This window comes from Eleginops maclovinus, chromosome 22 (assembly GCF_036324505.1).
Source record: "Eleginops maclovinus isolate JMC-PN-2008 ecotype Puerto Natales chromosome 22, JC_Emac_rtc_rv5, whole genome shotgun sequence".
Lineage (NCBI taxonomy): Eukaryota > Metazoa > Chordata > Actinopteri > Perciformes > Eleginopidae > Eleginops > Eleginops maclovinus.
The window spans coordinates 18,167,095-18,180,192 of record NC_086370.1 but is presented as its reverse complement, the minus strand read 5'-3'; the positions used below and the strand labels follow the sequence as shown (position 1 = coordinate 18,180,192).

General features: G+C 40.1%; 1 protein-coding gene across 1 annotated transcript in view; it reads right to left on the bottom strand.

The window, feature by feature from the left end:
• Positions 1 to 2,063: 2,063 nt before the first annotated feature.
• The window catches only part of grid1a (glutamate receptor, ionotropic, delta 1a), a 197,349-nt gene continuing 186,314 nt past the window's right edge, over positions 2,064 to 13,098 (bottom strand). The window contains 5 exon segments of the mRNA XM_063875111.1: positions 2,064 to 3,080; positions 6,204 to 6,444; positions 8,650 to 8,782; positions 8,785 to 8,815; positions 10,433 to 10,628. Coding sequence (XP_063731181.1) covers positions 2,643 to 3,080; positions 6,204 to 6,444; positions 8,650 to 8,782; positions 8,785 to 8,815; positions 10,433 to 10,628 — 1,039 coding nt within the window. The 3' untranslated portion in view covers positions 2,064 to 2,642.

Sequence of the window (13,098 nt, the reverse complement as noted above, 5' to 3'; positions counted from 1 at the left end):
TCGCATATTATACTGCATGTGTTTTTTAGAGCCACGATTACTGCCTTTAACCCCACTAAAGATTAAATAAACAAACAGCAAAACGCTGCCTTGTGAAAGCACCCAGTGCTTGTTGAACCTATACTAATCTCTTCTCACCTTGAATAAATCACATGCGGCAACATCATTCGTTCAACTTTAAACTTTATCAACACTTTAGCAATCGAGGACTTAATTACCTATTTTGAAGTTGGGGGAAGAAAGAGAAGACATAATTTTAATCACAATTAAAAAGGATCATTACAACACTGCATCAAACACTGTATGTTTTCCAGGATAGAACTGTAGTTGAGAAGTTGATGGCATGCTTTGCTGGTCTTTCCCTCAGACCCATATTGTATCCCTCCAAGGGATTTTATTGTGCTGATCTTATCACTCCAGTAGCAGTTACTGCTATTTGGTTGTGTTGCTCTTTCTCTGATTGTGTAATAAAAGCTAGAACTGCACAAAATGTTCCCACAGGGGGCTTCAGCACTCCCTGCTTTTAACTGCAGGATTTCTCAAATGAAGTATCATGCACACCAGGTACTGTAGACTTAAGCCAGGAAAAAGTTAAATTCCTGCACACTGTCAGCACTGAGGTTCTTACAGACATGTTTTGGTCAGCAGCTGTTTGCTCTCCATGCTGACAGTTGAAGAAAAATCAATTCACTGTGTACATTAACCTAAAAGACAGCCCAAAATGCAATTTTCAGATAACTATCCCTTGACATTTTTTCGATAGTCTGCTTTTCTTGGCCGGGGCTTGATGTTGCACTTTCCAGAAGTTTACTTGATTAGTAACCACTGGTTGCAGCCTGTTGGATTTGAATTGGAGATTTTGTAGTTTATAAACATACCTCAGTAAGCTCTTTGTGCACAGCAGGCCAGGGAATCAACAGAGAGTAGAAACAAATGTTTGGTTACACAACGCTTTGTAAAATCTCAGTGGGGTGACTTCTTGAATGAAATGGTTTTCAATGTATCGCCATATCTTTTCAAATGAGCTTGTTTTCCGATAAATATATAAACAATTAATACTGTCTGTTTTTTTTTGTCTCTCTATACATTTCATGTTTCCATAGTCTGAGAATGATCAAGTGACTGGTTTTAAGCTAAGTGGTTGGTTGAATAGCCTGTTGGATGTCATTGGCTGTTATAGCTTAGTTGAAATACATGCAATTTATTTCAGACTGAGATGGCAGCTGGGGGAGAGATATCCCAGCCCAAATGCCATAAAGATGGAGTTATGATTCTAAATTCTCACTAACAACTATTATTGACCAAGAAAGAATTTGTGCTCTTTATGCAAGGGCCACCCACACAAAGTATTACACTGATCAGCTACGTGTAGCAAACACAGCTGCATCTGCTTGGCTAACATTTGCTTTCCCAATTGCCATGTACATGTGGGAACGTCCTGCTGTGGCTGGCACTGCTGTCCAGTATGCTCATATAGACCCCATGTGTGTCTTTAGGTGGTGGTGTGAAGAAGGGTCTAATGTGAGCAATTATCCTCAATCACCACATGGGCCGCTGTTTGTTTCCTTTTACTGCGTTTGGGCTGATAGTGGTGTTAGAGTGGGGGGAGGCCCTTAGGGGCATGCAGGAAGATTTTCAGTTTATTAAACATGGGTTAAATGGACAATGTTAATATTTGGGGCATTATTCTGCTTTCCCAATCCAAGTTCTTTGGTTGTAACATTTATTGCTTCTTAGATATATGGACCAAAAAATGAAATTGAGAGAGTTATACGTTTCATAATCTTTGGTATAACAAAAACTACATGCTGTTTTAAACTTATACCCAGAAGGTATTGTTTCCTCTTGCGGAAACATGCCTTCATTTACACCAAACCATGTCCTATTAAGCACAGTTCAGAAAGTTTTCCAGCTATATACGTTTAAAAGAAAAAAATGCAATGAACTGCAAATCCATTTCTAACTGGTCCCTTATTCTTAAAGAGACAGACTTTTTTTATTACACATTGTAGTGCTGTAAAATGTGTGATCAAAAAATGTAGGCTCTTATTTACTCAAACACCATTTTATCAGCAATCCCAGAGTCACAGAAACACACTGACAGCATGGCACTGCTAGTCTAAACACTGTATGTTTTCAAGCACACGTCTCAGTGTTTTTTGTGTAATACTTTTTATTTTTTTCATATGAAACAAATCAGTTCTTCCAATGTCTTTGAAGTGTGAAATGTCTTTTTAGCATGAATTCTCACAGTACATTCAGTTAATGTTGATCTGAAAGAAAACATCTTTGAACTTGGCACTTAGAAAACAACAACAAAGAATTGTCACCTTTATTGATTTAGAACAAAATTTACAAAGCCATTCAAACAGTCATTTTTTTAATACTTTTACATTTTTTAAACTCAACTGTTGAGAATATTCAAAATACTCTTTTTAAGGTTGCTTCTCTTTCTCTTTGTACTTACAAATATGTACATTAAAGTCTCAGTGTCTTGGCACGTATTGTCCCACTGACTCTCCATCACTGGTAATAAAAACCCTTTTTTAGTGTTTTATTTATATCTCGTCACAATGTTGGCACTCTGTTAAGCGCTCCTATCTGTGAGAGCTCGAGTGTCTGTCTGTGAATGCTCGCTGTGCTCAGATGGATGTCCCGTGGCTTGGCTCATTGGCTTTTGGGATGGGTCCTCCTGGCACTGGTTGGTAGGACATTGGCATGGGTGTCTTGACTGGGCTCTGCCGGAAGAGCCCCCCATTGGGCGCCCTGTGTTTGCAGCGGATAGAGGGCATGGTGGCACTGCTGAGGGGCAGAGGCAAGGTCCTGCCAGCGGATGCGCCCAGTGTCCTTCCTGCCCCATGACCCTCCTGGAGGAAGGTGGTCACAGAGAGACGTGGTGGGCCCCGATGGGTTGGGTAGTCCCGAGCAGACAAGGCCTCCAGGGACTGGCTGGGATGCATGCTGCCAATGTCCAGGGCAGAGATCTCGATAGACTGGCCTGGCAGCTGCTTGTGGGCCAAGTCTTCGTCCAGGAGGCTGTTCAAACGATGGTGGACCTGCTCCAGGTTCACCTCTTTGTCCTATAGATGGATGGAAAGAAAGGCAGAGCCACAGAGTGTGTGTGGAATAAAAGAGGCAAGGATAGAGGTTTTAATGGAAGGGAGAGCATGAATGTAATTAAACGGGAGTGTGACAAAGAATAAAAATGAATGTGCAGTGAAAGGGTTGAGGAGGTTATGAGAAAGAATGGGACGGGGATTGAAAGTGAACAAAGACAAAGGTAAAGATTTAAATGGTTGTTTCAACATCAGCATCATGTTCAGTTTGCATGCAATGCAGCCTACTGTTCAGTTGTCACTGAAATAACACACTGGCTAATTTCCTCTTATTCAAGAAAACCCAAATATAGGCTAAACATTAATTATATACCAGATTCAAGCAGCCAACATCAAGAGAGACATGACCTTTAAAGACTAAATCTTGAATATGGGGTCGTAAAAGGTAATGTCTCCACTTCTGGGATGAACTTAAATGAAGATGTCTCTTCATGCAGAAGTGTTTAAATTTTCTCCACAATTAAGTGACCACACATCTGCATGAAGAGCATCTGCTGTTAACAAGACAGGCTCCAATGAGTCAGACTTTGTGAGACACTAAAATTTAAATGAAGACAGAGTAGTAAATGTCACTTGACTGTTATAATCTAGATTGTATTGAAGAATCTTTTAAATTATTCTTCTCTTTTAAAAACATACATCAATGAAGTAACACAAATATGGGAGAGGGAAGGGAGAAGCCAAATAAAAGAACAACTGTTTATCAGACATATTTTGGCTGCACCCTGCCCTCCACACTGTATCGATCATCATGCAAACATTGAAGTCGAGCCACACTGAAGACAGACAAATAAACAGGAGAGACCATGGGGTGGGATGACAGATGAAGCAACTACAATCTACCCCTGCCCGGCCACATGCCCCGCCCCTTTGCCCTGACACAGCCAATGACCATCCAGCACAGTACGTCAGGCCTCTCCTGACCTGTGTCAAGAGCCTCCTCCCAGTCTCTCTCTCTGTCTGTCCATATGTGCCGCCTCCCTTCTGGTGAAGCGCTTGTTATTTCATTATATGTCAATGGACCAGAAACTCTTTCCAGACCGTAATCCTTAGTCACCTGCTGAAGATGATAGACAACGAAACATTACCAAATGGTCCTTTGAATCCTGACATTGACATATAATTGCACTTTATTACTACTCAATAGGAATAAAAGCAATAGTTTGACATTTTGGTAAAAGCTCTTATTAGCTTTTTTTCTGAAACTTAAATGAGAAGATTTATACCAATCATATGACTGCTTGTTGAGCATAGAGCTCTGAAAGGAAAGGAGCGATTTAAGGCACCTCTGGTTCTAGTCCCGTTATTCATTTTGAACATTCTTAGCCAATAAACTGCTTTCTATTGCCTTAACATCTCCAGCCTCTTATTGAAGGGACAGACATGAGAGTGGTATCAATCTCCTTATCATATTCCCAGCAAGAAGCAAACAATATTTCCCTGGACTGTCAAACTATTTCTTTAAATGGCTGATGTGTACAGGTTAGCAGAAGGTTTTTGTTTGAAATGGCTGTCATAATGTCCACATACTGTATGTGTGTGCTGTCATGGTGCTAGCATGGCTTGGAGCAATCAACATGATGCACTACCTTCATCTTAAATACATATTTACACTCATTTCGCACAGGTTTGAAATGCAAAAAGTTTGTAGTTTGAGAAAAACAGCTGCTGTGGTCAGCTTTAATCAAGCAAAGATGCTATCCTCACTTTACTTGTCGAAATGTGTAAGCTGTTTAATTCAATACTGAAATAAAACAGAAAAAGTATAACATTTTCAGAGTTTGAATCAGATATGTTTAACTATAAATGACATTTATTATTATGACACTGATGTATAAAATATTCCCTATTCTTTTTTTTTAATCTACTGCTCAGTTACTTGTCATCTATTTGTAACATTCTATGAATTTAACTATACATTATGACTAATGATTTTGGCATTACTGAGAATGCAGAAGGACAGTGGGGTATAAGAAGGTTTTGGACACATTTCTTAGTACTTTTCTTTTCTGCTGTGAAATCATGCCACCATGTATAAAAACTAAAAACTTTTTATAGTCACATTTCAAGCCGACAGAGGGTGAGTGTTTGTTCGCTTCAGGACACGTCTACAAACACAATAATTATCGAGCACACAACCATGATTAAACTCAAACAACCCATCTAACTCTTCTAAGTTCTATAGATAATTACAGTGATGTTTGTCTGTTTTCAATCTCACATGACAGCAGTATGTGGTAATTATGAGAGCAGCTGCGCACAAAGACTGAAATAGAAATCAACAGCAGTAAGACTAACTCTCTTGCATAAAAAAAGCATTGAGAGTTTGATTTACTGTGTGTATTTTCAGGACAGGACTGGGTCTTAGTGTCCTCAGCCAGCGGTTCTTATTGTTGGACTGTCAAGTCAAACAGGCAGGTCAAGGCTCAGATTCTTTACTATCTGCGATTGCTCACACTTTAGTTTAGGGATCCATGTCAAGCCTTAGTTGTCTAGACGCCTCATGCAGAGGGGCCGCCCAGTCGACAGCAGCGAGGTGAAGTCAGATCTCTAAAGCATTAAGACTTGAATGGATTAGCTAAAGAGAGCTATTGTACAACTGACTCAGAAGTACAATTTCAGTATGTGGTTTTGAATTTGCAATTCAACATTTAAATTTACTGTAATCACTTCAGCTGCGGTTTTCTCACATGAGCACCAGAGACTGTGATGTTTTCATGTGTCAGTATGAGAGAATCACAGTGAGTGTGTTTGAGAGAGAAGTCCCTAACAAAGCACCCCAACCTCTCTCCCAACATGAGAAGGAATGAGTAGTTTGATCACATGATGTCTGGACTATCATCAGGGGCACACCTATTATAACTGGGTATACTGCAGCTCTACTAAATCGGGGCTGGCGTCAACGCCTGCAGGATCCATAAAGTAGAGTGTGGCAGTGGCATCTCTGGGCAGGACCGGGGGGCCCGGGGGTCTGGGCCTCGACCGGGGCCTTGGTGGGGCAGGGGGACCCGTGGTGGCCACCATGGCCCGGTTCTGGGTTAGCAGGCTTGGGCCTGGGCCCTGGCCCGACGAGATGTCAGTGGTCACCTCTTTGGGCTGCTCTCTCCTGCATTGGTTGCTGTTCCACCAGGTCTCCAGGGCCGCCACCAGCAGGGCCAGCAGCAGCCCGGCAGCCAGGATGCAGAAGACGCCGGCAAAGCTGTGGAGACGTAGTGCCCGTCCCTCCGGCTGGGCGTCTGCGTGGCTCATCAGGTCACAGCGGCCTTTCCTTGGCCACCATTTCTGCTTCAAGATGTCTAGGTCACCTTTCTCCTGAAGCTCCAATATCCTGTGGAGAAAAAATACCAATTAGTTATTTTCACACAAGTGGGTGCAGCGTGTCATGTAATTGCAACACAGCGGTCAAATCCTACAATAACATTAGTCCAGGCATGTTACACTCTAATGAATCAAATGACAAAGCTTTTCGAGTCGAGAAGCCGCTAATTTAATATAATTTTGTGCAACGAGAGAATCAATATAACTGCTCTGCATGACTATAATGACATGATAATACTGTGTAGCTGTTAATGTACTGCATTAGTATTGATTGTTAGCTCTCTAAAGAGTTGGACTGGACCCAAGTACTGAAATATTCATCTTTGGGACACAACTGGGTAATAAAGGAATCAATCAAAACATGCCTATAATTTAACTGCCAAGTATTGCAGCGCTATGCCACCATCTCAGGACACCAGAAAAAAAAAAATATTTGGGAGAGCCAAAAAAAGCCCCAAAGTAAAAATAATGCCACTAATACAAGCTGCAGTTTGTACAGCAACACGTTGTAAGACATATTAAACTTTATCCAATCACTAACATCTACTCAAGGGATCGACATTGACATGGTCACTACAGTACCTATAAATATCTAGGGATTATTATTGATCAAAACCTATCTTTTAAATCACACATTGAAAAAGTAGTTTCCAAGCTAAAAATAAAATTAGGTTTCTTTTACAGAAACAAATCCTGCTTCTCCCTTCAGGTTAGAAAACGATTGATCTCTGCTACGTTTTTACCAGTGTTGGACTATGGTGATCTGGTTTACATGCACGCTGCAGACCAGTGCCTAAGGACTTTGGATACTGTGTACCATTGCTCACTACAATTTATCACTGGTTGTGGATATCGTGTACACCATTGTACTTTGTACACTGCTGCTAAATGTCCATCGCTGTATGCACGCAGACTTACCCATTGGTTGGGTTTCATATATAAATAGCTTCTTGGGCTGGTCCCTTTTAATCTTTGCACATATATGTTTAAACAAATGGAAGGATATATAACAAGAGCTCAAAGAACCATGCAAACGAGGCAAAGAAAAACAATATCTGTTTATCAAACTGTACAAGTGTAGAAACAAAGATTATGAAATACTGAAGTCTTTCAGTTATCGCACCAAGAGGAACGGATGGTTTTTTTGGAAGGGTATGAAGACAGCTGAGTAAAAAATGGGTCGAAGCGCCAAGCTGTCCCTTTGGAGCGGTAAGCTTTCTGCACTGTCATTATTCAACCTCTTCAAGTGACTGACATAATGTGTGGCTGTGCGCAAGCCTGTACTTTAATTCAAAACAAAAAGAAACACTCAGACTCAAAGCAAGACATTTATAAACAGTCACACTCAAAAAACCTTTGAAATACTCACTTTTTTTCCCCCGGCAAGTCATGTATTTAAGGGTTTCACCGAGAACTGTTTGTTCTTGACAGGGAAATGAATCTCCCCGTTTCACATGGTGTTTTGCCTGAATTTATATTTTTAGTTTGCTGCCTTGATTTGAAATTCACTCCTATCAATCTTGTAGAACGGCACCAAAAATGTTTGACCAGCATATTTCTGTCTTGTGTCTGGAGGGATAAAACAGATTAACCAAAAACAATGGACTGAAAATATGAAATACTACTCAGTCTGCGTCTTCAAGAGGAACTGCTGAAAAATCTCATTAGTCAACATGAATACGAAAACTACGTTTATCACCGCTTGAATTTGATTTTCACAGCTCTGACCCTCTGTTTTGTCAGTTACAATAACATTGTACTCACCAGCGTTATTGCTCTGGAAAAATTGTGACACTGCTGGAATTGGCAAAATGTTCTAGCATTCATCACACACATTGTAGAAACACCCTTGAGTAATCAAAATGTTGAGAGGGAAAAGGTAGAAGGGTAAACTTCTTACCCAATCTTCTACTGATTGAACTTTGAGTTTTGCTGTAGTTGTTTGTGGTGCCTATTGTTTTCCTGGGGAATAAATCACTTGTGGATCTACCTGGTGAAAAATGATTGCCCAGTTGGACAATATTTTTATTCCAAATCTCAGAAGTTGTCATAATAGCCGTTCTACAAAAATTAAACTCAAGTTGTTAAATAGCGTCATTTTTCTCAATTGTATTAATAATTTACAGTATGAACAACATCAGTAAAACGAAAATCAGCTGGTTACGTTGCTGCAAAGCTAAACATTTGTATCCTTTAGTCCTTATTAAATACGTACTTCTGAGAGAAGAGGTCTCTGTAAGGACTGCCGTGCTGCAGGGCCATGCCGTAGCCTCTGGTGCTCATGCTGTTTCCTGCTACTGTCAGCGTGCAGTCGTCATCTGTCAGAGCAGCGTACTCCACCACGCCATGTCCCACAGAAAGGCATACGACTCTCGCTTTGCCTGCACGGGTTCACAGAGTGACTGATGTGTTAAAAGCAGAGACTAGCTGAGCTAAAAAAATAACCCTTGAGACAAATATTGTACCGTAGAAAAGAAAACATAAAAAGAGAAATCTACTTTAGTTTTTTTGGCTTAATCTGCACATTTTTGAACTCCCACCCGAGCATCCCGAGTTGTATCACCATAACGTAAACAACATTATCTACAACCAACACAGTTTTTGTTTTTTTTGTCAAGTTAAGTCTTTAGTTTCTGCTCCTTGAACCTGTGTCTGTGTTGGGGGAAGCGTTTTGCACATCAATAATTTTCATTGGTAAAAATAAAAGGAGAGCAACAGTAGACCTAAATATTTGCACAGAAATTTGCATAAACATTTTGCCCACTCATTAGAGTAATTACTGAATAGCAAAGAATAAGATAATTACAAAAATATGAAAGCTGCAACTTTATTTATTTTCCAGCTTTGCATTTCTCTGCATATTTTCAGAGACACGTTCATGTGCTGTAGCCTGAAGCGCACACTGTGGAGGATATGTAGAACCACCCCAACTGAAAAGCTGTCTGAACTCCGTCTGGACTTTTTTTTTGTAAGCACTTCTCTTGCTTTTATTCCCTTTTTGGTTCCTACATCTCACGTCTTCCGGAGTGAGACTGTGCTCAAAACAAACACAGCTGAGTAGCCTTTTCACCTCACATCTCATTAGGACTACACAGGCCTCTCAAGTTCACTCAGCTTTAATAAATGAACACGTACTGGAGAAATCACATCACCCTCAAACACTGAAGTCCGAAGAAGGCACATGCAGTATTTTGCATGCTTGGAGAAAGCTGTAGTAATCCAGAGACTGTAAATAAAATGGCTTTTTCTCATAAAATACATTTGGAGTTGAAATTGGGGAAATTGTTTACCATTCATATGTCTATCTGTGCAATGCAAGCTCGCTACACTGAATGCAATTAGCTACTCACGTAAAAAAGTACATTTTCTAAACTGTATTCTTCATTCGGTGTTTGTAAGTGTGTGTGTGTGTGTGTTTATCTTTTAAAGGGTGATGGAGAGAAGGACAAATTCATTATATATTATTCAGTTGCACACAAGGTTGAGAATGATTGGAAACCCTCTCAGTTCGATAGATTAAACATATCACTTTTGCTCACATGCCTCTATGAATAAAGAATGGTAATTATTAAAGGGTAAGTATTCTCGCAGTGTGTTCATACCTGGTGATGAGACAGTAACAAGCTGAATGTAATTCAAATCAAACATGTGCTCATGTTTGGCAGGATTTATCTCTCTCCGAGCTGGACATAAATTAAATTATATTTCAGATCATTTATTTAAAGGCCTTTCCAGTTGATTCATGGAAAAGAAATGATTGCTTCTTGTCAAGATTATATTTTATTTGTGGGCAAAGAGATGTTTATTTAAATAGTTAACACTTCAGAAAAACTGATTTGATTAATGCTGACTTTTCATATTGCATAGTCCCCTTGCAAGTGCTACTGTTAAATTATATAACATTTGTGAGGATGCCCTCAGAGGCCCAACATCAGCAACAAGCATTAAAGGTGTTCTGACAACATTTCATTTATAAATAATAGAAAAAAGATCGTCACCCTCTTGATTCCCTCTGATGGGCTGGAGACAGAGTTCTCGAAGGCGTTGTTCTTGTTGATGGTTTTCCAGAGTTCAGCGAACGTGCTGTCCTGCTCCAGAGGGTTGGTCCCTTTAGCCTGGAAATACTCGTACACCGCAGAGTCCCTCACTGTCCCGTAGACCAAGTCCACCTGTTTGGACAGGTCCTGGAATGACCTACAGTCAGGGACACATCAGTAGGTTGAGTTTAATTATTGTATTTATAACTTGTATTATAAACACAGCATGACTACATCTACAGAGAATGGTGAAGTCATACTCGGGTACATAAGTATGGAGTGAGTTTTAAAATAATAATTAAAATTGTGTCCATTAAGAAGCCATTATTTAAATATATCCCGAATATACACAACTCTATCAAAATGAAATCTGTTCAAGCCTCATCAGCTGTTATTCTTGTACTAAAATGTTCCAATCCAGTGTTTTAATAATCTTGGATCACAGACCCTTTACTTTACAATAGTATAATATTATATAATGATACTGTGTTACTTTCTCATACCATTACTTTCCAAATGTACAAGCTGTGCACTTTAGCTGCCAAAAAAAAGCCGCTGTTGCTTACTGTTACTGTCTGTAAAATATAAACATTTTTCTTCTCCACAAAAAATCACAGACTTAGCATTTGGTGGAATCAGAACATATGCAAGTGCACAACAGTTACTATACTCTGTAAAAATCACCATCTCCATGCTGCTCTGAATTACACTTCACAACAGTTTTAGGCTTCATTCATTTCATACTTCACCAATAACAACATAGATCCATAAACATAACTTTTCACTGTCAAAGCATTACAGCGACAGTCAATGTAATTTAAATATGGTTGAGAATAATTAAAAACCAGATGGTATCACTAATCCAGTGGATGTATAACAGGGTTAGACAGTTTGTGCAGCACTAATGGTGGACAGAGAACACACTGACTGGTAGACAATTATCAAGCAACTCTTGGCTTGTATCCTTTAACAGACAGAGTTTTTCCATCAAAAATGCTAGTTTGACCTGCCTCCTGCATCACTCCATCCAATCAGTAAGCCTAAAACAACCGCCTCCCTCTCTAGTGTACATTTAAGCAAATCACCAATCATGATTGTGCTTCATCACCTAAATGAGCTGCACCTGTAGCGTGCCGCTTGCTATTCTGCTGCTGATACATTCCCCGGCACTACCAGCAGCACAAACTCATTTCCACAGTGATCATGACCGGGGTGGGATGTTAAGTTACTGACAATTATGGGGTTCATACACATGATCAGGCAATACCCCACACCAAACTTTATTCTCTTATCATGAACAATACTTCCTATCTAAAATGCTTATGATGCAGATGTTGTGTTGGCAATAAGAAACAACGCTCCTTTTATATTGTGTAATTTTCAGCACCACATTTGCTAAATGCCAATGTCGTGTTGCCGAATCTCTTAACAGTCAGATAATCGAATAGCCTATTTTAAGATAACGACATTCCACTAATTTGAGAAGCCTGTATGGTGTAGCATTGGTTGTTGGTGTGATTAGATATTGTATAGTCTCCTTTACTGCAAAGAGTTACATACTCTGCTTTCATTTTGTCAAACAGCTTAATTTAATGTTACTTCACAAGCAACTACATACAGTGGGGCAAAAAAGTATTTAGTCAGCCACCAATTGTGCAAGTTCTCCCATTTAAAAAGATGAGAGAGGCCTGTAATTTTTATCATAGGTATACCTCAACTATGAGAGACAAAATGAGAAAAATAAATCCAGAAAATCACATTGTCTGATTTTTAAAGAATTTATTTTCAAATGATTGTGGAAAAAAAGTATTTGGTCAATAACAAAAGTTCATCTCAATACTTTGTTATATACCCTTTGTTGGCAATGACAGAGGTCAAACGTTTTCTGTAAGTCTTCACAAGGTTTTCACACACTGTTGCTGGTTTTTTGGCCCATTCCTCCATGCAGATCTCCTCTAAAGCAGTGGTGTTTTGGGGCTGTCGCTGGGCAACACGGACTTTCAACTCCCTCCAAAGATTTTCTATGGGGTTGAGATCTGGAGACTGGCTAGGCCACTCCAGGACCTTGAAATGCTTCTTACGAAGCCACTCCTTCGTTGCCCTGGCGGTGTGTTTGGGATCATTGTCATGCTGAAAGACCCAGCCACGCTTCATCTTCAGTGCCCTTGCTGATGGAAGGAGGTTTTCACTCAAAATCTCACGATACATGGCCCCATTCATTCTTTCCTTTACACGGATCAGTCGTCCTGGTCCCTTTGCAGAAAAACAGCCCCAAAGCATGATGTTTCCACCCCCATGCTTCACAGTAGGTATGGTGTTCTTTGGATGCAACTCTGCATTCTTTCTCCTCCAAACACGACGAGTTGAGTTTTTACCAAAAAGTTCTATTTTGGTTTCATCTGACCATATGACATTCTCCCAATCCTCTTCTGCATCATACAAATGCCCTCTAGCAAACTTCAGTCGGGCCTGGACATGTACTGGCTTAAGCAGGGGGACACGTCTGGAACTGCAGGATTTAAGTCCCTGGCGGCGTAGTGTGTTACTGATGGTAGCCTCTGTTACTTTGGTCCCAGCTCTCTGCAGGTCATTCACTAGGTCCCCCCGTGTGGTTCTGGGATTTTTGC